The sequence below is a fragment of the Terrapene carolina genome, unplaced genomic scaffold (genome assembly GCF_002925995.2).
Source record: "Terrapene carolina triunguis isolate 2854851 unplaced genomic scaffold, T_m_triunguis-2.0 Scaffold111, whole genome shotgun sequence".
NCBI classification, from domain to species: domain Eukaryota; kingdom Metazoa; phylum Chordata; order Testudines; family Emydidae; genus Terrapene; species Terrapene triunguis.
Genome location: NW_020664462.1, coordinates 2,339,928 through 2,361,859, shown reverse-complemented (window position 1 = coordinate 2,361,859; position 21,932 = coordinate 2,339,928). Strand labels below are relative to the sequence as shown.

Sequence of the window (21,932 nt, the reverse complement as noted above, 5' to 3'; positions counted from 1 at the left end):
GCGATGGCTGGCGTGCATTGATTTGGTGGCTTTTCTTCCCTTGTCGGCAGGTTTTCGTTCTCCCTGGGAGAGTTTCTCCTTGGGCCCAGATCCCTTTGCACCGCACCGGTTTGCTCTGAGAAGGGACAATGGGCCCCGAGTGATCACTTAAAGCACAGGGAGGAATCACAGGTCTGGGGTATCTCTTCTGGCACCTGTCCAATAGTTTTCTTCTCCCTTAACCCCCAACCCCCTTCCCCTTTCTCTGCCCTCTCCACCAACCCTCCAATTGTATTGGAACAGAATTGTGGCCACTTCAGCCTTGCTGCTTGAAGTTTTGAGAATCCTGCTCCAGAGGCACAGGCTAAGGAGAATCTGTTACCATTATAGGGCTCATGACACGCAGTGGAGAAGTTGCAATTCCATCCAGTAGAGGGCAGCGGTGTATAGACTCCCAGCTGGCAGAGGCTTGAATCTTGAGACGCAAAGTGTGTCAAAGACCCAAAATAAGGAGGCCCAAAAACTATGAATGCAGGAAACGGAAAATTCTGGCGGTGTTGGTTGCTTTAATGTAAATAACTTCCCATAGCCTCGGTTTGATGAGTCGTTTTTGGTTTGGATGTAGATCCCTTTCAACACTGAAAGTGACGGCTCAGCAAACTTACGGGGATCTTTGGGACTGAAATGTGACAATCCCTCAACATGTGGCCTATTTGAGAGGTCTGCCTGCACCCAGGCGCTCTGTGCTCTGGAATTTGAACTACACAAGTCCTTTGGAGAGGAGGCGGATTTACCCGCTGAGTTGTTGGTCGGGCTTTATTGTAAGGGTCCAGTATAAGTTTATAAAGGGTTAATAAATGATTGATTGAGAGTTTAATATACGATTAGTCTGACAGGTCACTAAGCTGCTTATGATCATCTAGACTACATGCTACTGATGGTAGAAGAACTAGATAAATTCCTGGAGGATAGGTCCATCAATGGTTATTAGCGAGGATGGGCAGGGATGGTGTCCCTAGCCTCTTTTTGCCAGAAGCTAGGAATGGGCTACAGGGGATGGATCACTTGATGATGACCTGTTCTGTTCATTCCCTCTGGGTCACCTGGCATTGGCCACTGTCGGAAGACAGGATACTGGGCTAGATGGACCTTTGGTTTGACCCAGTGTGGCTGGTCTTATGTAGATGCCTATTACAGACATCAATTAATTTGTTTGTTAACCTGTTTGTAAACTCTACTTGGAACCTTAATATAAATGTGGCCAAATCCTCGTTAGTCGCAGGCCATTCAGGCCTAGATGCCGCTCGCAGGGCAGCATGACCAGTGTGAGAGATTGCCAGGAAAAGCTATTAGCAGTGTAGCTCTCTGAGGTTTGAGAGCCGCTGAAAAGGGGACGTTCGAAATGTGGGTTCCTTTGTTGGTCACTGACAAGATGTTGAGAGCTCAGGTGCTCCTTCCCAACACAGCTCTGCTGTTAGTCTTGTCTGCTAGAATTGTCCATGTGCGTCTGGTTCTTTGGGCTGGAGAGGAAATTGATATATTTTTTTTCCTTTTTGGGAAAGGCCCTTGCATCCTTGCTGCTTCCCAGGCGCCTGGAGAACAATTTCATTCCATTGAGATAGAAAAGATATCGGAATCTCTTGCAGGGGTGGAGTGGGGGAAGCAAGGTCATGTTGTGTGCTTGGCCATGTGGGCCAATACTGGGGATTCTGGCTGGCTGCCCAGATGTCAGTGCTGAAGGATTGTGCTTCATTTCGGAAAACGGCCTTGCCCACGTCTGGTAACGCAAGTGTTTCAGATCAGAGTGCCTGAGGAAGGGCCCCAGAGTGTATCTCAAAGCCAGCATCAGCCAAGGTGACCATGCAACCAGGAGTTCCCGTCACGCCAAAGAACCATATTGTGCAACCTCGGATTTTAAAAACGATATCAAGACCTTAATGCCGATCGCCAGCTGAGCTCCAGTAAGGCTGGAGCAATGTGCTGTGGTGACTCAGTGCGGCCGATGCCTCGGTATCTGGGGTTTTTTGTCGGAGTCGGAGGAGTAAGGATTCTGTTGAAAGACGAGGCAGAAGTGAAATAATCCATCCAGCAATGGGCCTGAGTCTCTGTCTCCGATAGAATTTGGCCATGTCTAAGGCCTTATCTCTGATGGCCCAGCTAGTTCAAGTACAGTTCCAGATGGCATGGGACAGCTTGAGGCAGGGTGGCCGAGTGGATAGGGAATTTGACTGGCAATCGGGAGACCTGGGTTCTATTCTACTAATCTGCTTTTGTGATCTTGGGTAAGTCCCTTCCCTTCTCTGTGCCTGTCTCTCTGTCCTACATGTGCACTACCCCGGGCTCTGACTCTGGGTTGAGCTCGAGCCCTCTTCTGTCCACACACACAAATGAGTCTGACTCAGGATGGGGTCCTAGGACCCTGCTAAAAGGGGTGGGTCAGAGCCAGAGTCCCACTGTCCCTCAGGTCCAACCCTGTTACTTTGCAGTGTGGACGCAGCTCAAGCTGCGGACCCAAGGCAGAAGGTCTGCATAATGCCATACGGATGCAAGACCCGGGTCCAGCCACTGTAAACCTAGGTTTACAATGCAGTGTGAACCCTCAAACATGGCTTGGAAACCCCGCGCCCCACACACCTGGGCTCAGGGCGCAGTGTAGACCTGCTCTGAAAGGCAGTGGCTGTACATGCCCGGGCTGAGACTGGGGCTCCGTTGCGCCTGTGGGTGCTAGTGCTATATAAATAACGCACTGCAGTGCGGCGCGTCTGGCCAGTCCCAAGTCGTCGGTTTTGCAGGAACAGGAACTTGCCCAGGGCTCAGGGTGGGCACGGAGCACACGCCGGCGCAGCATCTGAGGGGTGCTGAGGCACGCAGCCGCGTGGGGGGTAGAGGTCCAGCGGAAGAGTACGACAGCCTTGCATCTCCACCCTCCCAATTCACCCCACGCGTTGTGGGGATTAGAGATCGGGTTGCCACCCGCCAGGTTTTCACCTGGACAGTCCAGGTTTCAGCTTGTGTCCAGGTGCCATTTGACAAGCCCTGATGTCCGGTTTTTTTTACCTCGGGGGGGGGGGGGGGGGGGGGGGGGGGGCCGGGGGGGGGGCCTCGGGCAGAAAGGCGGAGCAGGAGGGTGGCAACCCTAGAGAGAAGGGTCGAATAAGCCTGTGCTGGTTTTTGTGACATGCGCTAGAGCAGGGGCAGACAAATGGCCACCGGGTGACCCGGGAGATGCCCCCTCCAGAGGGCCCAGAACCCACTGTGCAGGCCATGCCGTAACTGCGGCTGGATACGGAAGGAAAGGTCCACACTGGCGGCTGTTCTGTGGTGCCCTTTGGCCAGCCGGGGGCTCGCTCTTCTCCGGAATCTCCTGGGCTCCTGAGTCCAACCTTTTCCTTCAGCGTGCAAGCTGCTAACGTAGGAACGCACTCGACTGAGCTGCCGAACAGGCTCTGCCAGCCAGGGAGGCCCGGGTGTGAGCCGGGGCCCGGTCCAGCTATGTGAGTGTCGGTGTCTGGACATGTCTTTTCTGGGTGTTGCTTGCTGTGTGCCGTGGAGCACGCCCCCACCTCTCCGAGGAGGAGCCTCGGCAGGCGAGAGCTGCAGAGCCGAGAGCAGAGCCGGGCCCCGGCTGCACCATGGTTTCTCAGCGCCGCGGCGGGGAGCGTACGGTAAGACCCGAACCCGCTGTGCGTCAGCCCTGGGAGCACTCTGGGGGGTTGAAAGCCTCTGGGCAACAGACACGGAGCCCCCAGGGTTAGGGTTCACCCCCCCTCCCCCCACAGAGCAGCTTCCTTCAGGTTCCTGCAGAAGCTGCATGTCGGATGCTGGCTTGAGCACTGCCTCTCCTTGTCTTGCTGGCCGGGCCAGGCGTGGGCACTGTTGCCATGAAAGGGTCGAGGGGACCTGGGCATGGTCCTATTTCCAATCAGACCCCACCTCTACATTTTGTGTGTGAAAGAGGGAAATTTTAAAAACGGATCTGAGGCAGTGTTACCTAGTGGATAGAGCACTGACCTGCTGGGTGGCCTTGGGTTAGTCACATGACTCTTGTGCCTCAGTTTCCCTATCCGTAAAATGGGGGTGATACTGACCTTTGAGATCTCATGAGCACTACATCAAAGATTATTTGTGGAAGACAATCTAAATTTTGCCAGCAGGCAGGGTTCCCCAGGGATGATCCTCCCCTGAGGCTTTTGTGCAGGGGGGGGGGGGGAATGTCCTCACCCAGCACTCTTCCTCCCTCTCACCCACAACGCTTTTGTCTTGACATCAGGGTCATGCTTAGCATTTTATAGCATTTTACAGTGGCTTTCTTTAAACATATAGAGACACTATCTCATATTTGCCTACCAGGGAGGCTGGAAGGTTTAAAGTGGTGGTCCCACTTTGGGGATGGGGAAACTGAGGCACAGAAAGGCAGTGCGACTTGCTCTAGGTCAGTGGCGGAGCTAGGATTAGAACTGGGGGCCTCCTGACTGCAGCCCTAGACCCGTTCCGTCCACGCCACTTTGCGCAGTATCTGCCCCTTTGTTTCCCCTGCCCCGTGTTCTGGGCAGAGTGAGGCTCGGTGGCTCCGTTACGACTCTAGAGGGAGAAGGATGGCTGAGTGTGTGTGCACCAGGGTAGTGCTGACTTGACCTTTGGGGCCCTGGGGCCCTGCCCCTCCCAAAGACACTAGGGGATAAAATCAGAGTAAAGTGAATGTGTTTAGGGCGGCCACTTGCACCTCCCTGGAGTCCTGGTCGTTCTATACCTCCGGGAGGGACCTCACCCGTGAGGTCATGCCATGCAGCACGTGCCACTCCGCTCCCACTGGCATGACCTTCTTCGCACTGGGCAAGCGAGGCCACGCCGGAGTAGCGTGCGTCACAAAATGGCGTCCCACGGCTGGGATTAAAAGCGCCTCCGGTTTTGTCTCCGTACCAGCTGGGGAATAAAGTTTTAAAAACAGGCCTGTGTGGCTTAAAACCGCACGAAGGGCCTGCCTGCTGTCCGTCCGTCTGTCCTCCCCGGCGCTACACCGCTGGCAGCTGTTACTCCAGCCTTGCCCTCGACTACCAGAAGCAGTGGTTAGGGTGTGCTAGCTGAGGTTACGGCTTGCCCAGTCCCGTCTACACTGGAGAAGGCCGGACACGGATGCAGCAATGTCCTCTTCCGGGTCCCACCAGAACATCCAGCCTAGAGCGGCCACTAGGCTGTTCGAACCTGTTGCTGAAGTCGGTGCCAGCAACAGCTGCTCAGCTGGGTTGGCTCTCCCAGCCCTGTTTCCTTCCCTGTCTGCGTTGCGTGGCCCCTTGTTGTGAGAAAGGGAACTAAAAAGAAGTCCACAGTGGCTGTTAGCTACTGTCCTTTGGGTCTATTGGAGACTGCCGCTCACCCTGCGGTAGGTGTCCTTAACAAACCCACTCGGACTGGGAGCAGGCGTTTTTGTAGCCTCTCCCTTGTAGCGGGTCTTCTTTCCGCCTCTCTAACTTGAGGGAGAAGGAGACTGAGACACAAACCCCTCTGGGGATTTCAGGGTTAATTCAGCCATTGCCCGAGTCTGACCGATCACTGTTTGTGCTGAAATTTATATACAGGGAGTGCACCTGCTCTGAGGAGGCACTAAAACTGGGGTTGGCCAAAGGCAGCCACTGGGTCGGGGTAGCCGGGGGTGTTATGGAGAATGCAGATCCTAGGGTTTGAAACTCCGTCTGGATCTGAATGTATCGAAGAGATGGATGGTAATGGATCCATGTTCTTGAATTTCAAGGACACAAGGGACCCGTACGATCATCTAGTGAGCTTGATCTCCTGGATGACACAGGCCAGAGAATCTCGCCCAGGGATTCCCGCTTGGAGGCTGGTAACTCGTGTTTTGAATGAGAGTAGATCTTTTTAAATCAGGTCTGGCCCCGGGGCAGGCAAGGTGCCAATCAGGCCCTGAGCTGTGTCCAGCTGTAAAGGGGAGACGCAGGGTTTCTGTGCTTTGGAAGATTGTGGCATGGAGGGGGCATTTGTTTTAGTAAAGGGGGTCGTCTTGAAAGACGCTGCACTCCAAATATAGATACTGTCGGACACCGTGGCCCTGATCCTAATGCTAAGAGAGCAACAGTGTCTGCTTCGATGCTCAGAATGAACACACATCTGGTCAGCGGCACCCCTCATTTATGCTGCACAAGGAAAGAACCTCTGAGAAACCTGGGCTCAATGTCGAACTTGGAACGTACTCCAGATCTTCGGCCTGGCCTGGCGGCTTAGTCAAAAGATGGAAGGCCAGGGCCTCATCTGGCTCCAATTCCCATAGCTCCCTCAAGGCCAACACCTGCATTGAAATTCTGGAACCATTGAAGCCAGTCAAGTGGGCTAGTCTGTGTTCTGAGAAGTACAGAGCCATTCTGCAGCTAGTGACGCTAACAGCAAAGTTGTTTCACTTGTGACCCATGATGAGATTTGAACCTGGTTCTCCCAAGGTAACATCCTGCTGCCCCTTCTCCTGGAGTTTGTCTAGACTAGAGCATTTGGTCCTGTTCTCACTTCAGCTGAGTACCAAGGATGGCATTAGGGCAAAGCACAGATGTTTGTGTTATGTCCAGAGCGCTAGTTAGCTCAACGACCACTAACTTTAGACCGATCCATTGCGCTGCAAGCTGCCTACCCTTGTTTGATTTCCCACCCCCCCCCCCGCAGCACTATAATAACTAATACCTAGCTCTTACCTGTTACTTTTTACCCAGAAATCTAAAAGAGCTTTCCAAAGGTCGGTATCATTATCTCCATTTTACAGATGGGGAAACTGAGGCATGGGGCAGGGAAGTGACTTGCCCAGGGCCACCTAAGAGGGGAGAGGTCAAGCCAGAAACTCAGGTATCCTGTGCCCCCCGTGCTCTATCCACTAGGTCACACTGCATCCCATGGATTCCCTTTTCTGTTTTGCCTGTAAATCAGACTGAAATGTTAAAAGTCCTTCCATGACCACGCTGACTATCTCAGGCAGTCGATCGCTCCCCTGCTATGGGCTTCCCCCACCCGTGTCTGGAATCGCAGCTGCCTCGCGGGCTGAATGAGTTGGGGAGGACGGGTTAAGCACCTGAATACAAACCAACTCCGCCAAAACACGAACGACTGAGCCAGGCATTAAGCAAAAGGCTCATCTGAATGGGAGCCAAGAACCGAAGTTCTGTCAGAGCTGGGAACAGTCTGCGCTGCGGCTGAGAAGCGGATGACTCAGCCTGTCATAGCCTGCCTTGTCACGATGATTGGCTTGGAGTACAGGTGGATCGCTGCTTTCTTTGCCACCCTCCTTCCCTTTCCAGGAAACACCCACCCCTTCGCTGCTGCACCTGGCGTCTCCTGATTCGTCCCGGCCATGGGAATCCTGGTGCGGTTTATTGGCAGTCACGGCAGCTGCTCGCTGGCTATTAGTCGCTCTTTGGAAGTCCGGCTCTGATCCCGCGGCTGTTTTAAGACTCCTCCTGCGTCCTCATGCAGACAGTTGCACGTCAGGGCTAAGGCCTTGCGTAGCCACCTTCTGCGTCGTCCGCCCCCCAGCACCGCTTTGAGGGTCTGTCCTCACTGCAGTGAGGCCAGGCTGTTACCCCCTAGCCCTCCTCCTGTCCGCACACAAACCTCCCCTGCGAATCTGGTGCTTTCAACCTGGGCTAGCTGGCCCGGCGGGGTTAGAGCCCAGGTGCTGCTTTGCAGTGGGGACGCAGGCGAAATCTCTGGGGGTGGAGGGCTGATAGCCTTCCCCCAGTTCCCCCGGTGGGCCCAGAAGGACAGATGAGGTCACCTACAAATCACTGGGTGAGCGGCTCGGCTTAGTGCAGCATAAAGAACCATGGGATGTGCCCCTGGGAATCCTAGTGAGAGAAACCGAGCCCGGCACCAGTGAAAAATTAATGGAGATATCCCATCTCCTAGAACTGGAAGGGACCTTGAAAGGTCATCGAGTCCAGCCCCCTGCCTTCACTAGCAGGACCAAGTACTGATTTTGCCCCAGATCCCTAAGTGGCCCCCTCGAAGATTGAACTCACAACCCTGGGTTTAGCAGGCCAATGCTCAAACCACTGAGCTATCCCTCCCCCCAAGGATAGTGAGGATACGATAACGCATGGAGGGCTCGGTGGTGGGGCTGTTCGTGCCCAGGCTAGACTGGCCCGGGTGCCGATCAGCTGCGCTAGCTCTGCTGTGAAGACTCACCCGGAGAGAGAGAGTCCCTTCCAGTTGCATCTACTTCAATGGATGATCTTATTTAACATTTATATCGGGGTCGCCCCGGGTCAGGCCCCTGTTCTGCTAGGCGCTGTACAAATGCCCTGCCCCAAAGAGCTTGCTGCTTGAGCTTCAGGGGGGGATTGAGATTTAGTGGCTAGATAGAGCAAGTGGGACTGGCTGTCATTCTGATCCTACCTCTTACTCACCATGCGACCGTGGCCAAGTCTAACCTCTGTCTCAGTTTCTCTATCTGTAGAATGAGGGTGATTAAGACCTGCTTCGTGCTTAAATGAAACCGCCTCCGTCACATAGAATCATAGAAACGTCGTTTTCCAAAGGTCTCAACACATTAATTTAACCAGCTGCTTTTATATTTGATGGCATTCGAGTTGTACAAATGGCTCATGGCGTTTTATGACTCTGTAACAAGCACTGTCAATTTAAAAGTAAAACGAGGTTGGTGTATTCCCGGTTGCAGACTCTGCCTGGGATCTGAAAGTCAAGCTGGGCTCCGTCTGGCAAGCACAACGCCCAGCAAGAAGGAATCTGGGATTGGAACTTAATTAACACTCCACTCCATGCGCGAGGTGGATTAGAACCCAGCTCCCTCTCCTTTTATGCCTAACAGGCAGAAAAATGTATTGCTGTCTAGAGTTGGCAGACGCTCCTTCGCTGGCCCCAAAGGAGACATTTGTATTTGGTCCCTCTTCTGACTGTAAGCATGTTCCAGTGAAGCGTGATGTCTTTAAAATTGGCTTAGCCACTGGCTCATCTGTATACGCAATTGTCATGCTTCAGGGCATCAAGCGATTGCCACAGGGGTCAGGCAGGCTTGGGGCAGCATTGCACAGCTGGCCGGGTGCATTGTGGGGTTTATTCACATCCGGTGTTGGTCACTGCAGGAGGCTGCTTGATTGGTCCAAATCTGGTATGGCAAATCCTGTGTGATAAGATAGAGCCGGGTAAGCCCCCAGTTGTTGTTCTGAGTGCCAGTGGTGGGAGGCCCTCAGCACCCCCCTTCCAGTTGACCTGAATGCTATATCCTATTGCCCGATTACTGCAAGGTGCATTCTAACTAGGTCCAGCACACTCCTTCTAAGGCCTTTTAGGGTCCTAGGAGCCACTTCCCCTTCTAGCATCCCACCTCTCATTATGGCTTTTCCGGCTGCACTGGGGCTGTTACCCAGGGAGCAGGTGGGAGCTGGCTGGAGGATAATCTGCCCTCCAACTTCCCCCCCGCCCCTTTGCCAACTGCAAGGTGTGCGCCGCCTGCTGGTAAGCCGTGACCTGCGCAGGCACTCCCAGGGCAGGTTGATTTAACCACCTCTTCTTGCCCAATATCCTGAGCAGAGAGGGGATTGCAAAACCCTCACTGCAGAGCGGGAAGCTTTCAGGGCCCTCTGCAAATTCTTCCTCCCGTCGTTGGCTTGGGGGCTGTTGGCTTGTCGCTCGCTCGTTTCCATTTCTCCTGCCAGCTGGTTAGTCAGGGGTGTCCTGGCCATGCGTGGAGAGATGCAGGGGCCAGTGCTGCCACAAACAGGGAAGCAGTTGGGGCAACTTGGGAACCTTCCCCTGGATTGAGAAGGGCCTGAGATCGGAACCCTGAAGACCCCTTGAACTTTGGGAACAGTTGGCAAAAGGGTTGGGCTCACCTCTAGTGCAGAGAGTCATAGATTATGAAGGCAAAAGAGGATGCCTGTGATCACCTGAAGCACCGGCTGTAGAACTTCCCTGAATTAATTCCTGTTTGAACCAGAGCCGAGCTTTCAGGAAAACAGCCAGTCTTGACGTAAAAATTGCCGGAGCTGGAGGATTCACCACAACCCTCAGGCAGCTGTTCCAGTTAACTAGACACGGGCTTAATGTCTCTGCAGAACGCTAGTTCTGAGCTCAAGAACTGGCCAGATCGTCTCCTCCTTAAAGGTGGAATTCAGCACCTCTAGAAGACGATCAAATACAAATGGAGGGCGGAGGTGGGCAGAAGAGAAACAGAAGGCACAGGAAAAATCAGACCACCTTAATCTGGGCGCTGCCAAACTCAGAGGTCCCTCCTCCAGCCCTTGACAAAGCAGTAAGTGGGTGCATGGTGAACTGTTTGTACTTACCCCTCTTTTCTTACCGTGCTCCCCTGGTGTGTGAGTTGCACCTGCATGAGTTCCTTCGTGCTCACTGAGATTCAGAGGCCGAACTTTGTGGTGCGGTGTGCACGTGTGAGAGTTACGTGTGGCTCCGTATATCGGAGCCCTACGGTTGGTGTAACCTGCTGGAAGAAGGTAGAAAAGTCCAGTCGAAAATGTTAGCATTTCTAGGGCGTCCTTTCTAACCCTGGTGTAGAATTCAGTAGGCAATTCTAGCCCTGGTGTGTTAGAAGCCCATCGGATGATTCTACCCTATTTAAAAAACAATCGTTCTGTAGGTTTTTAGTGTAAATGACGTCATCCCCTTTAACCTCAGTCCCAAAAGTCAAGTCACGCCCTCTCGGACTCCCCGCTGAAACTGGTCCGCCTTCTGCTCTCCCTTCACCAACGGGAACCCGGCGTCTTTCGCTCCTGCAGTCTCCCTGCTGAATTTTAGTGCACAAGAAGTAGTTTGATGCACTTGCCAAGTGTCGACTGGCTGTGAACCCTTCTCTGACACGGCGCTACGTTTTGGGCCTGGTTCTCGTCTTGCCCCCTGCGTGTATCGCACGCTGGCGAGCCTGCCCTTATTCCCCCGGCGCAGGCTTGTCCAGAAGGCATTCCCATGGCTGGGCAGCCTGCGAGCTGGGCGAGGAGGCCGTAGGGGCCTGTTTCTGGTTCGTTTGGGAGAGCACCGTGCCGGAGGAGAGCATAGGAAGGGAAGGCGCGGTGGCTGAGGATTGAGGTTAATCAGCGGAGGTGGCTGAATCTCCACCGTGGACTAGTAGAAGGGGCTGCAGCTCAGGGGTGAGGTTCATGGGTAGAACTGGCGGCATGGAGAGCCCAGGCCTGGGAACAGCAAGAGTTCCTGGGGCTCTGGTTTGAGGTTCGCACAGCAGGGCTGTGGAGCGGGGGGTGCAGGACTGGAACAGTAGGGGGCGCTGCAGGGTAGAAGCCAGGGCTGTTGATGTGCTGTTTGGGAGGTGTGGGGTTGTGATGCGCCGGATGCCCTCTGGGGGAGCTTGTGAGGACTCAATAAACCCGACGTGACGGGCCGCCCGTCCCTGGAGTCGCTCCGTCAAGGTTGGCGGAGCTGACCCCGGGATGGACCTGCCCCAGTAGCCTTAGAGATGTAGCTGAGAAGGAACAAGCTGATGCTGCTCTGAGACCCACCAGCGTCCCCTTCTCGGTGCGGCCAGGGCCTTGGGCTGGTGCTGGGTGCCCCTTTGTTGCTGAGCGAGGGTTAGAAGCAAGTGCCTCTTGGAGACCCAGCCTGTCCCCTGGCCGCGGTGGCACTGCGGGAGGAAGTGTCGCTGATGTTTCTAGTGACTTGGCATTTCCTGGCTCTCTTTACACAACGCTTTTTTTTTTTCAAGTCACTTTCTTGTTTTGCTGCTCTCCGCGCTCACGTTCTCCCTCCCCCGCCCCTTCCCGGAGCATCGCCGACCTTCGCTGGGGCTGCCCGCGCTGCCAGCGGCTCCGCTCTCAGCCCATCGCCTGCATGGGCTCCCAGCTCAGGGGGCTGCCTCTGGATTTGGCTTAGCCCTTGGCCGATGATGGAGCTGCCAGGCTGTCAGATGGGATCTCCGGCCGTTGCCTGCCAGGTAACACCTGCACACTGGCTTTCAGGTAGCTGCGGCACCAGCTTGGATGGCGTGCAGGTGGGAACCCGCTGCGTTGCATCGGGGGGGTTTGTCTGTGCAGGCTAGGTGGGCGTCTGCCTCTGAGCTTGCGCTTGCAGATGTTTGAGTCGTTACAGGAAACAAGCTCTGTCTGGGGTGTGAAAAACAAGCTAGTAAATAGAGCTTCCACTTGCTCTCTCTGCAGTGCTGGGCAAATCCATCGATCGCTCGTAGCAGGAGGGAGGCTAGCATGTGTCACGTGTAGGAGAGCTTTTACCGGTCCACTCTTGGGCCTGATCCAGCCAGGTGCCGGGCACTCGCTTTGAGAGTGCTGTGCCACTGGCAGGCTCAGGCCCTTTTGAGGGCAGCGACTCTTACACCTGCAGGTCCTGCTAGGCTCCCCCAGGGAGAGGAGCCATGTGACTTCGAGCTAGGCTAGGCAGAGGTCCATGAGGCTGGCCTCCTGGCATCTCTTCCTTGGCGAGAGGTGGGTGTAGGGAAGAGGTTCTGGGACAAGGAGAGGCCAGGCATTTGAGGAATATCGAAAGGGTGCATCTAATCCCCTCTTCGCCTTCCTGGGAAAGCCCTGTAGACCTTCACAAGGAGCACTCGGAAAAGCTGTCAGTTGAAACAGAGTGAAATCCTTGCTCCAGGGACTTTCACCAACCTGCGGACTGATGTAGGAGGGAAAAGAGTCTGTCACGTTCCAGTGGCTGATCCAGAAAGTCTACGGAGGGGAGATGAGTCTCTAAAGCTTAGAGGGCTTTTCCATAAGGGGGCGACTTCTCCTCTGCTTCTTCCCTTCCTTTAAGACCATCCGTGGTGGGAAGGAATTTGGAGCATGGAATCTCCGCTTGCTTTCCTGGCAAAGGTGACTTGCGATGGGAGGCGCTGGGAACCTTGGGTGCTACTGACGCTTAACAAAAGCGCTTCTTGCTCCCGGTGTGCTCGATGGGCAGGAGACAGAGACTAAAGACTGGCTTCCGTGGCGCCAGGATTTAGATGGGGAGCGAGGGCCCAGCCCGTTGGCCTGCCTGCTGCGAACCCCACCCTCCCAGACTGGCCGTGAAACCCCCCGCAGGTCTCCTAGCCCCAGAGCTGCCACTGTCAGCAGAGAAGCAGCTACCTCTGCTTGCAATGACTCTGCCTTGTCGGCCTATCTCTTCTGTAGAACTATGGTGAGTTGAGACAGAAAGAGCGATGGAGCGATAGGCAAATTGCTCTCAGGGGAAGAGGCTTAACTGTGGAGCGTCCAGAGGAAATCGGGCTGGTCCGGTGTCAGATGGCTTTCAAGGCAGCCTGCTACTCAGAGGAGGAGCACGCGCGCGCACACACACACACCTGTGGTGGGGCGCAGAACCTCTACTAACAGGGAAAGGAGAAGGGCAGAAGGTCTGGGAAGCGCTTAGATACCAGGGTGATGGGCGCTAGAAGGGTGCAGCAGCAAGAGAGTGCAGACGAAATGGAGGGAGGGGCTCTCTGGCCCCCTGGTTTCAGCTGTCCGTCTGTCCCACGGGAATGGCTCTTGGGAGAAAGGCTGGACTGCAAAGGGGCTGGTGTGTGTGTGCTGCTGGCTGTTGGTTGATTGGCTTCCCTGAATGTGCACGTCTGTCTCTGGATTCTGGCATGGGGGCGGGTCCAGGCCCTGGCTTAGCGCGTGGTGGGGCTGAATGTACCATTGCAGCTGGTTAACTCAAGCTGCAGGGCCCATTCTCTGCCCTGCCCTGTGCCGCTCCGATGGCACGAAGGGAGCAGAACCCTGCTTGGGGATTCCCCCAGGGCTTGTGTAGTGTGGGGGGGGGAGGGGGAGTGGCTGGTGCACACTGAGCTGTAGCGTTCTCTAGCTGGCACATGGTCCCTCGGGCCCACAGCCAGCTGGCATGAGTTGGAGCAGCCCGCTGGCTGGGCTGGGGCCGCCTCTCTGCACTGAGCGGGGGGGAGCAGCCTCGAGCGGCACTGCAGAGCCTCGCGGGCTGTATGCCAATCCGTGGGCATTGCACTGTGACCCTGGCTTTACAGGCTCCCAGCGTAACCGGTGTTAACCCAGTCTGGGTCCTTGTCCCTCTAGTCAATGGGCCACGCAGAAGTGATTTGAATCTGCCGCTGCCTCTGAGCCAGCACATCTGGCCCTTCCGCTCATGCAGTCAGTGGTTCTGGCTTCAGTCCCTGCAGGTGGCCCCCGGATTGCTGGGAGAGGACCGATTCCTTCTCCTGCACCCCCGTCCTATCCTGACTGTTCAGTCCCTTTCTTTTGGGTTGTTTGCATGGCAGAGAATAGCGTGGGTCTTTCCTCCCCTCCCCCAAGAGTGACGTGTGACCTTACAGCAGCTTGTCTGATACTGAAGTGGGGAGGGAAGGGCTTCTGGTTGCTGGAACTGGCTACTCTGCCAGCTTGCACTCTGCTTGTGGCTTTTTGTAAAGCACCAGCTCCTGGAGTCCTGTGATTATGCAGCAATCTCAGCTTCTGGGAAAAGTTTCCAGCCCTCGTGGTTGCAGTGTGACCTGAAGGCTCAGGAACTAGCAGGCAAAGCAGAAGAACTCGAAAGGTATTAAAAACTTCAGTAGAGACCAGGTGGGTGAGATAATCTCTTTTGTTGGACCAACTTCTGTTGGTGAGAGGGTGACACTTTCGAGCTTACTCAATGTCACAGCAAAATACAAGATCGAACCTATTCTAAGGTCTATTCACACTGAGTGGTCCCTTACAATGTATGTGCCCACTACTTATGCTGAACTATCTATTCAGTCTTGTATTTAGCTGTGACACCCTCTTTCCTGGACTTGAAGAAGAGCTCTGTGTAGCTTGAATGCTTCTTTCTCTCTCCCACAGAAGGTGGTCCAATAAAAGAGACTACCTGGCCCACCACCCCTCCCTCTCTCTCCTTGTTTCCTGGCATTCGCTGGGAGACGGTCACCAAGGTCTCTGACTTCCCTGGATTGTGGTCTCTGCTCTCCCCTTTGGATGGTTGGCTGGTCTCTGGCCTGGTTTGTGATGTACCCTGCAGTGGAATCTGTACTGGCTGGCCTTTGGGAGTTTTGCATGGATGTCTAGCAGTATCTCTCCCCTCACCCTCGAATAGGGGGCATGAGTGGGACCATCCTATGAGGATTTTAAGATCATATCAACTTATGGCGGAGCCTGAGTTTGCTGCTCTGTTACTGCTTGTGTTCTGAGTTGGGGTGAGTTTAATAATCATTTTATACAGTACCAGGCTGTAAACGTACATGGTGCTTTTATAGCGCATAGATGAGATATGCCCCTTGCCCCTCAGAGCTTGACATCTGGAGAAGACAAACCCAGCATGCGGGAGAAGGGGGATAGGACTCGGCCCGCTTCACCTACATGCTGTCTGTGCTGCTAGAAGGGCAAGGGTTACAAAAGGCAGAGTGCTACCATCTCGTTTTGGGGCTGCTGAGGGCAAAAGGCTGTTCCAAAAAGTATGTGTAGTAATAACGTATTGCACAACTTGCCTGGCATCTGTTTTGAAATCTAGCCTCACATTCTACAAACTATGGGCGTGCAGCGCTGCTGAGATGCAGCCCTCTCTGGGGGGAAGGACAGCGACCCGTGTGTGTGTGTGTGTAACGCCTCTCTGAGGAGGAGAGGGGAAATTTTAGCCCAGGATATTGGAGCAGAACTTCTCTGTCGAGCAGACAGGGCCCCTGGAGATCAGATCAGTGAGATGCCCGGTGAAGGTCCTGGAGCTCAGGGCACATCTCAGAACCATGCAGGGCTGGTCAGCCTTGCTGAGAGTGGACGGTGGGGATCCAAGACTGATGGTGATTGGCTGCTGTGTAATAGGAGAGCTCCCCTCCAGGATATGTATCATATAAGGGGGTGTGTCATAATGGAGGGGACTGAGATGGGCTGCTGATCATGTGACTTGTCAGCCTATCCAGGCTTGGGTGCCCATCGCTCTGGGCTGAGGTGGAGCCATTTAAATCATCTAGTCTGACCACCTGTACATCACAGGCCATTCAATTTCACCAGTTTACCCCTATATTGAGCCCGAAGGCTCCAGTTCACGTCACTCCTTGGGAGACTAAACTCTCAGGCAGAGAACAGGAGAGATGGTGGGACCACCAGTGCCCGGGCAGTGGCAGGGAGTTGATGAGGCGAGATCTGGCCAGACGCACCTAGCAGATGAGCTACACCCCATGCCTCAGAGAAGGGCAAAGAAACCCCCCAAAGTTTCTGCCAATTTACCTGGGGAGGCAATTCCTGCACGCCCCCAAATCTGGCCGCCCGTTTGACCCTGACCATGTGACCCTCTTGCATGTACATACGGAATGCGTACAATTATCATGGGTTTTGCAGCGCTATGTATCCTGCACTCTCTCATCGATCGGTCAAGGTGGGGGAAGCTTGAATCTGGAATTGCCTCTGTTTCTAACTTCCCCCGAAGCTTGAGGCTGTTCAGACTAGACGGTTCTAATTCGGGCCCGTCTCTTCAGCTAACAGCTCTGTGTGTGGCGGTGTACGTTTGGTTTATATTTACTCCTGACTTCTCACCACGTCCTTGCTTTGTCTTTTAGAAAGACTTGAGCTACCTGCAACAGTGGCTGGAGGCGTTTGTCATGAACTTTGAAAAGATCATCGCGGTGCAGTCTTTGGACCCGAGGAGGTGAGTCTCTGCCTTCCCCCTCTCTGGACTCTGGGTTGGGGGCTGCCTTGTGGTCACGCTAGTTAGTGCAAACGCTTGAAGATCACATGGGCAGTTAAAGAACTTGAATTGAATAGAACAAGTTCTCCTGGGAAGCCGGTGCCTTCAGTGGATTTCACTTGTTTCTCTGCCTAAGGGGTTCACAGATTACTATCTAATATTATTCTTTAAACCAGTGTGAATTGAGTGCTGGGCGAATAGTGCCAGAACAATAGCATCTCTGGAGATCCCTTTGTACACCCACAGATAATGAGAGCCAGTGGCTGAGAAGCGAAGTTAGACAAATTCAGCCTAGCGACACGTCATGCCGTTTTTAGCAGTGAGGGTAACTGACCATTGCTGAGGGACACGGAAGATTCTCTGTCACCTGACCTTTTTTTTTAAATAGTCTCTCACTGAACCAGAAGCTAGGGGCTTGATGCAGGAAGTGCTGGCTGAAATTCTCTCGCTTGCTACGGTGGAGGTCAAATGAGATGATCCTAATGGTCCCTTCCGGTCCTTAAAATAAAGCAAACAAAAATCTGTGACAAGCCACGGTGGCGCGAGAGTCCCCTGTCCTGGCCTCTCAAATGTGCCTTAGCTTTGTCCTAGACTGACCACCACCAGGGGCAGAGGAGGGGCCAGTTTCCATGGCCCATTCGAATTTTAGCTGCTCTCTTGCCAGGAAAGGGGCCAATTAGTACCACTTGGGGTTATTGTTGTGAAGTGGACCCTCTCCTTCCAGGGCCTGCACTGAGACCCCCATATCCATTGCTGCCAGCGTGAAACCAGGCGGCTGTGACATTCTGGAGCCACCTGCTCGGGCCAGGTCCAGTGCCTTGGAGGTGACTGGCACTGTAGCCAGTGATCCATCCCAAGAGCTATGCCTGTCTCGCTTCGAATGGCTTCTAATCCTCCTCCGCCTGAGGGCGCAGGCATCACTTCTCCAGGAGGAAGAGCTTCTTGACCTTGCCTCATGATATTAATGTGGAGGCATCATTGTGCTCGGTGTATTACCTGGAAGGGAGGTCCCTGCCCCAAGGAGCGTGCAATAATAGTGACTCTAACAAGGATTCACAGGGATGAATCATAGAATATCAGGGTTGGAAGGGACCTCAGGAGGTCATCTAGTCCAACCCCCTGCTCAAAGCAGGACCAATTCCCAACTCCGCTGCTAGCAGCTGTTCCCTGGAAGCCCAGTGGAAGTGAGGGTCCCATGGTCTCCGCCCAGGTTGTGTTTGTTTCCAGGCCTGTTCTCCACCGTCCATCCCAGGCAAGAGAAGCCTCATCTCTAGATGGGACGTGCAGGAGGGTGAGATTTGACTGCTAACTCTGGAGAAGATCTTTCTGCAGGACAGGACTGAGGCTGTGCATCATTGTGTCCTGTGGTGCCCACTGCCTATGGGGGACGGTGCCCCTTGTTAGTGCCCATCGCTCGTGGCTTTGGGGCTCTTGAAAACCTCCTCCTAATGCAACTCCACCTAATGCAGAATTTCTCCAGCCAATTCCTGAGCTGCTTCTGTGCTGGGGAATAGACAGAATGGGGGCAGGCGGCTGAAAGCCCGAGGGATTTGCCCTTACAACAGTGCCCTGAAATCCCACGTGCGTCGTTGCTCGCGTTGTTCAGGAGGGGCAGGGATGTCAATCGGGTGGGTGACTTTCCACGGCAGGACTAGTGGCTAGATGTGATGCAGGCAGCGGTAGCCATTAAAGCTTTTCTTTCCCTTCTGCGCCTCTGTGGCTCCAGTGCTGGCACTGGCAGAGCTCTGTGCCCTGACCCACAGGCCCCCCTGCTATTCCAGGCTTGGGCTCCTGCTCTCTCTGGCCATGGTGGTTCCCATGTCTATAGATGTGATGATCCAGGAGCTCAGTGCTGGGAGAATGGAGCCCAATCTGGATGGCTTAAGGCAGAAGGAAAGCCAGGCTCCAAATATCGGCTATATTTAGCAAGTCCCCTAATTGTTGTACAGTAATTGCCCTCGGCCCTGTCAACAATCCGCTAATCTACACTTAACGCCATTTGCGGAGGCTCCTCGGCCGGCGTGACGCACGAGCGGAACACGCCTGTGGTTGTGCATTGTGAAATATTTCACAATGCGTTCATTAAACCCTGTCCTCTCATTGGGCTACCTCGGCATAACAAAAGGAGGAATTGGATTTAGGGCGTGCCAGGCTCAGGAATGGTGGGAAGGAGGGTTCGCTCGTCCTCTTCTGCTTCATTTATGCAGCTGAGTTCGTTGTTGACGCTACCAGCACTCCCTGCTCTGCATTGGCCTTTTTCTTGAGTTCTCTCCCCAACCGCCAACTGATCTAGAGTCTTTGATTCAGCTCCTGCGGCCTCTGTTGGATCAAGGAGCATATCTCTGATACTCTGGCGGATCCTAAGTCCTTGGTCTCCTGCCTGAGTGCCTGGCTTGTGGCGTGGCTGGTTCCTGGATTCCGAGCCCCCTGCATTGACCCCTCTGGGGGTACATCTGGCACTCGAGCGGAGAGGAGCCTCCAAAGTTCTCCCGCGCTCCTGCCTTGGTACCTCGGGGTGGGTTTTAACGTACTTGCTGTAGGAGGCTAAAATCTGGACTCTCCAGCTTCTTCATTCCACTGGCCAGGTGTGGAAGGGGCATACAATGGGCTGGGACTGCCCCAGGCTTTGAGATTAGGAAAGTGCCCATGAAGAGATCTGGAATAAACCTCTGGCAGGTCAGAGGGCATTCTGCCCATTAGGCAATCTGACTGTGTAACTGAGGATTATGTTCACCCCTTGGAAAGGATTTGACCAGCTCTGAAGCAGTAAAGCCAGACTCTGTGCTCATTGTGGGTTGTCTTTCAGATGAAACTCTTCTCACGCTCCCACCCTCCCTTGCTCAAATTTTGGCCGATAACTGATGCTTGACGGGAAGTCCTATACCACCACTCCACAGTACAGAACCTGATCCTGAAAGGTGCTGAGTCCCTGCGATCCATATTGAAATCAATAAGGTGACTCAGGATGAAGTCCATAATGCATCTGACCTTTGGAGCAATGCTGTTTTTATATGGTTGAGTCCTTCCTGACCCATTCTGGTGGTCAGTTTTATGACCTGAAGCATGTGGATTGATAACTCTCTTACCCAAGCTAGTGTCAGTGCAAATTCATGCAGGTAACCACAATTGGGCCCCTGGGTGAGATTAACAATTAGGCCCTGGATAGTTGAACTCCAAGCAGCCATTTGTGGAAACCTTTGCTTCCAGGTTTCAGATCATGCAGTGGCTGCACCTCTCTCTCCCTCTGCCTGTGGTTAGCACCGGCACAGTGTTGATTTCCACACCCCTTTGTTCTATTGCAGCGAGCGGACGAAACGTTACAATCTGTCCTCGCGTCTTCCAACCATCAGTGCAATTTCCTGGCGGCTTCCCTCCTCTTGTGGGGGTGGGGCAGGATGACAGAGAGCTGATTTCCCTGCGCCGTGCATGGGGAGGTGGTGACAGCAAGGAGCTCTCCATGGAGATGACATTACCATCTCCTTTATACTGGGGTATTAGTCAGTTCTGTTTCCTAGTGCAAACTGCAGGGCAAACAACCTGTCTAGCTATGGTGGGGGAAGACCAGAAGAAAGACTCATGGAGTTCAAGGCCTTAAGGGACCTCCTGTCTATCACAGGCCACCAGCCTCCCCCACCCCCCCCACACACACACTAAACCCACCAACTGAATTAGACAAAGTATCACAGCCCACAGAAGAGGAGGCTATTATGCGCCACAGGCAGAGAATAAGGGGGATCGAGGTGCACCAATGCGTGAGTCCCCTGCAGTGGCAGGCAAATGTTTGAGATACACCCATTATTCCTGACAAGTGGTCCTCACCCACACACTGCAGAGCAAGGCAAACCCTCCCCTTCTTCCCCCCTCTGGTCACTGCCAATCTAACCTGGGGGGGAAATTCCTTCCTCACCCCATATGTGGTGATCAGTTAGACCCTGACGTGAGCAAAAACCAGCCAGCCATGCCCCCTCGGTAACACCTCAGAGCCCTGCCCCTCCCCATCCAATGTCTCCTCTCCAGCCATGACAATCTCTGGTGTTTCGGAGGAAGGAGATTTAAAAAAAAAAACAAACAACCTCCCAGACTACACTGGGGGAAATCCCTTCCTGACCCCTGCCAGTGGCTGGCTGAAGCCCTGAAGCATGAGCTTTGGTACATAAGATATAAACCAGAAGTGAGCCCCGAGGCCGTTGCGCATACTTAGGGCTGTCTATACGCATGTACTTACAAAGTCCCCACTACACAGTACCCGACTGCCTTACCACCTTGAATCAGCTTCTCACTATAGGAAGACTGTGGTGGAGCACAGGCTCAAAGCCAGCTCTTCAGAGTCCCACACTGCCTCCCTAACCACTGGGCCGTTCAAATTCTGCTGGTGGCGTTAATCTGAGTTCTGGGGCTGGGAAGAATGCGTCTCGCTCTTATCTCCCTCTGAGCTCAGCTGCAGAGAAATCCCTTTGCTCTCTGGCGCTGGGCTCCACACTTAGCCTGTTGGATCCTGAGCGAGTCTATTTTTGGAAGGTGGCTGTGTGTGGAGTGGGAGATAGAGCTGTGAGTGGCATCTCATTGAGCAGTTAGATCAAGCAGCCGTAATCCCCTGCCAAGGGAAGCTGTCTTAAGCCTCTGCCTATCCCGGTCTGATGAGGGTGTTTTCAGGGGTTTTATCAATGACACTTGGCATGCCCTCTCTTCAGTGCCTCTCCGCTGAGAGGGACATGCCAGCGTGTTTAAATTTGTGCTAGGCTAGAAAGAAGAGGTTTCTGGGCAAAGTCTTATTTGCATAAGTGCCACGTAGCCTGCAATGCACCAGCAACAATGTAAGCCAGGGGGCATTTCTGAAGCTTACGGGCTGTCCCACAGTTTCCCAGGACGCTGTTTGTTGGCGTACTCCTCTTCCTGTTCCTTGCACCTTCCCCTCCCCCTGCCTTTGGCGTCGGGCTTGGAGCACAGTCACTCTGCTCTGCTCACTGCGAGCCCTGGTCCGGTGGATGGCAGCAAATTTGGCAGCAGTGCTGACTTCTTCAAGTAGAGGCAGCCGTGTATTCTGTGTCGGTATGCGCATGCCCAGTGCACCGAAGCGGGAGAACTTTGCCTAGCAGTACCCGTAGGGGAGGGGTCCTCGTCCCCTGTGGCCCTCGCTCCTCCCCTAACTATGTAAGGGTACTGCCACACCGACCCGCCTCAGTTCCTTCTCACCGCCCACAGCTAGAGTTGCCACTCGGTGTGATGTGTTCACGTCATGTTTTCAGTCTGTTTTCTGAGGGGGGTTTTTCCCCTCTGGTTAATAGTTAGTAGTACGTTTGGTTTAGTTAAGTGTGTCTAGAGTAGTTGGCTCTCGCTGTAGTTCAAGCATTGTTTGT

The 21,932-nt window shown here is 54.0% G+C and overlaps 1 protein-coding gene across 1 annotated transcript in view; it reads left to right on the top strand.

The window, feature by feature from the left end:
- Positions 1-21,932, top strand: part of NBEAL2 (neurobeachin like 2) — a 175,643-nt gene that overhangs the window by 47,077 nt on the left and 106,634 nt on the right. Inside the window, exon 2 of the mRNA XM_029911640.1 lies at positions 16,448-16,536. Coding sequence (XP_029767500.1) covers positions 16,448-16,536 — 89 coding nt within the window. The remainder of the gene's footprint in view (positions 1-16,447; positions 16,537-21,932) is intronic.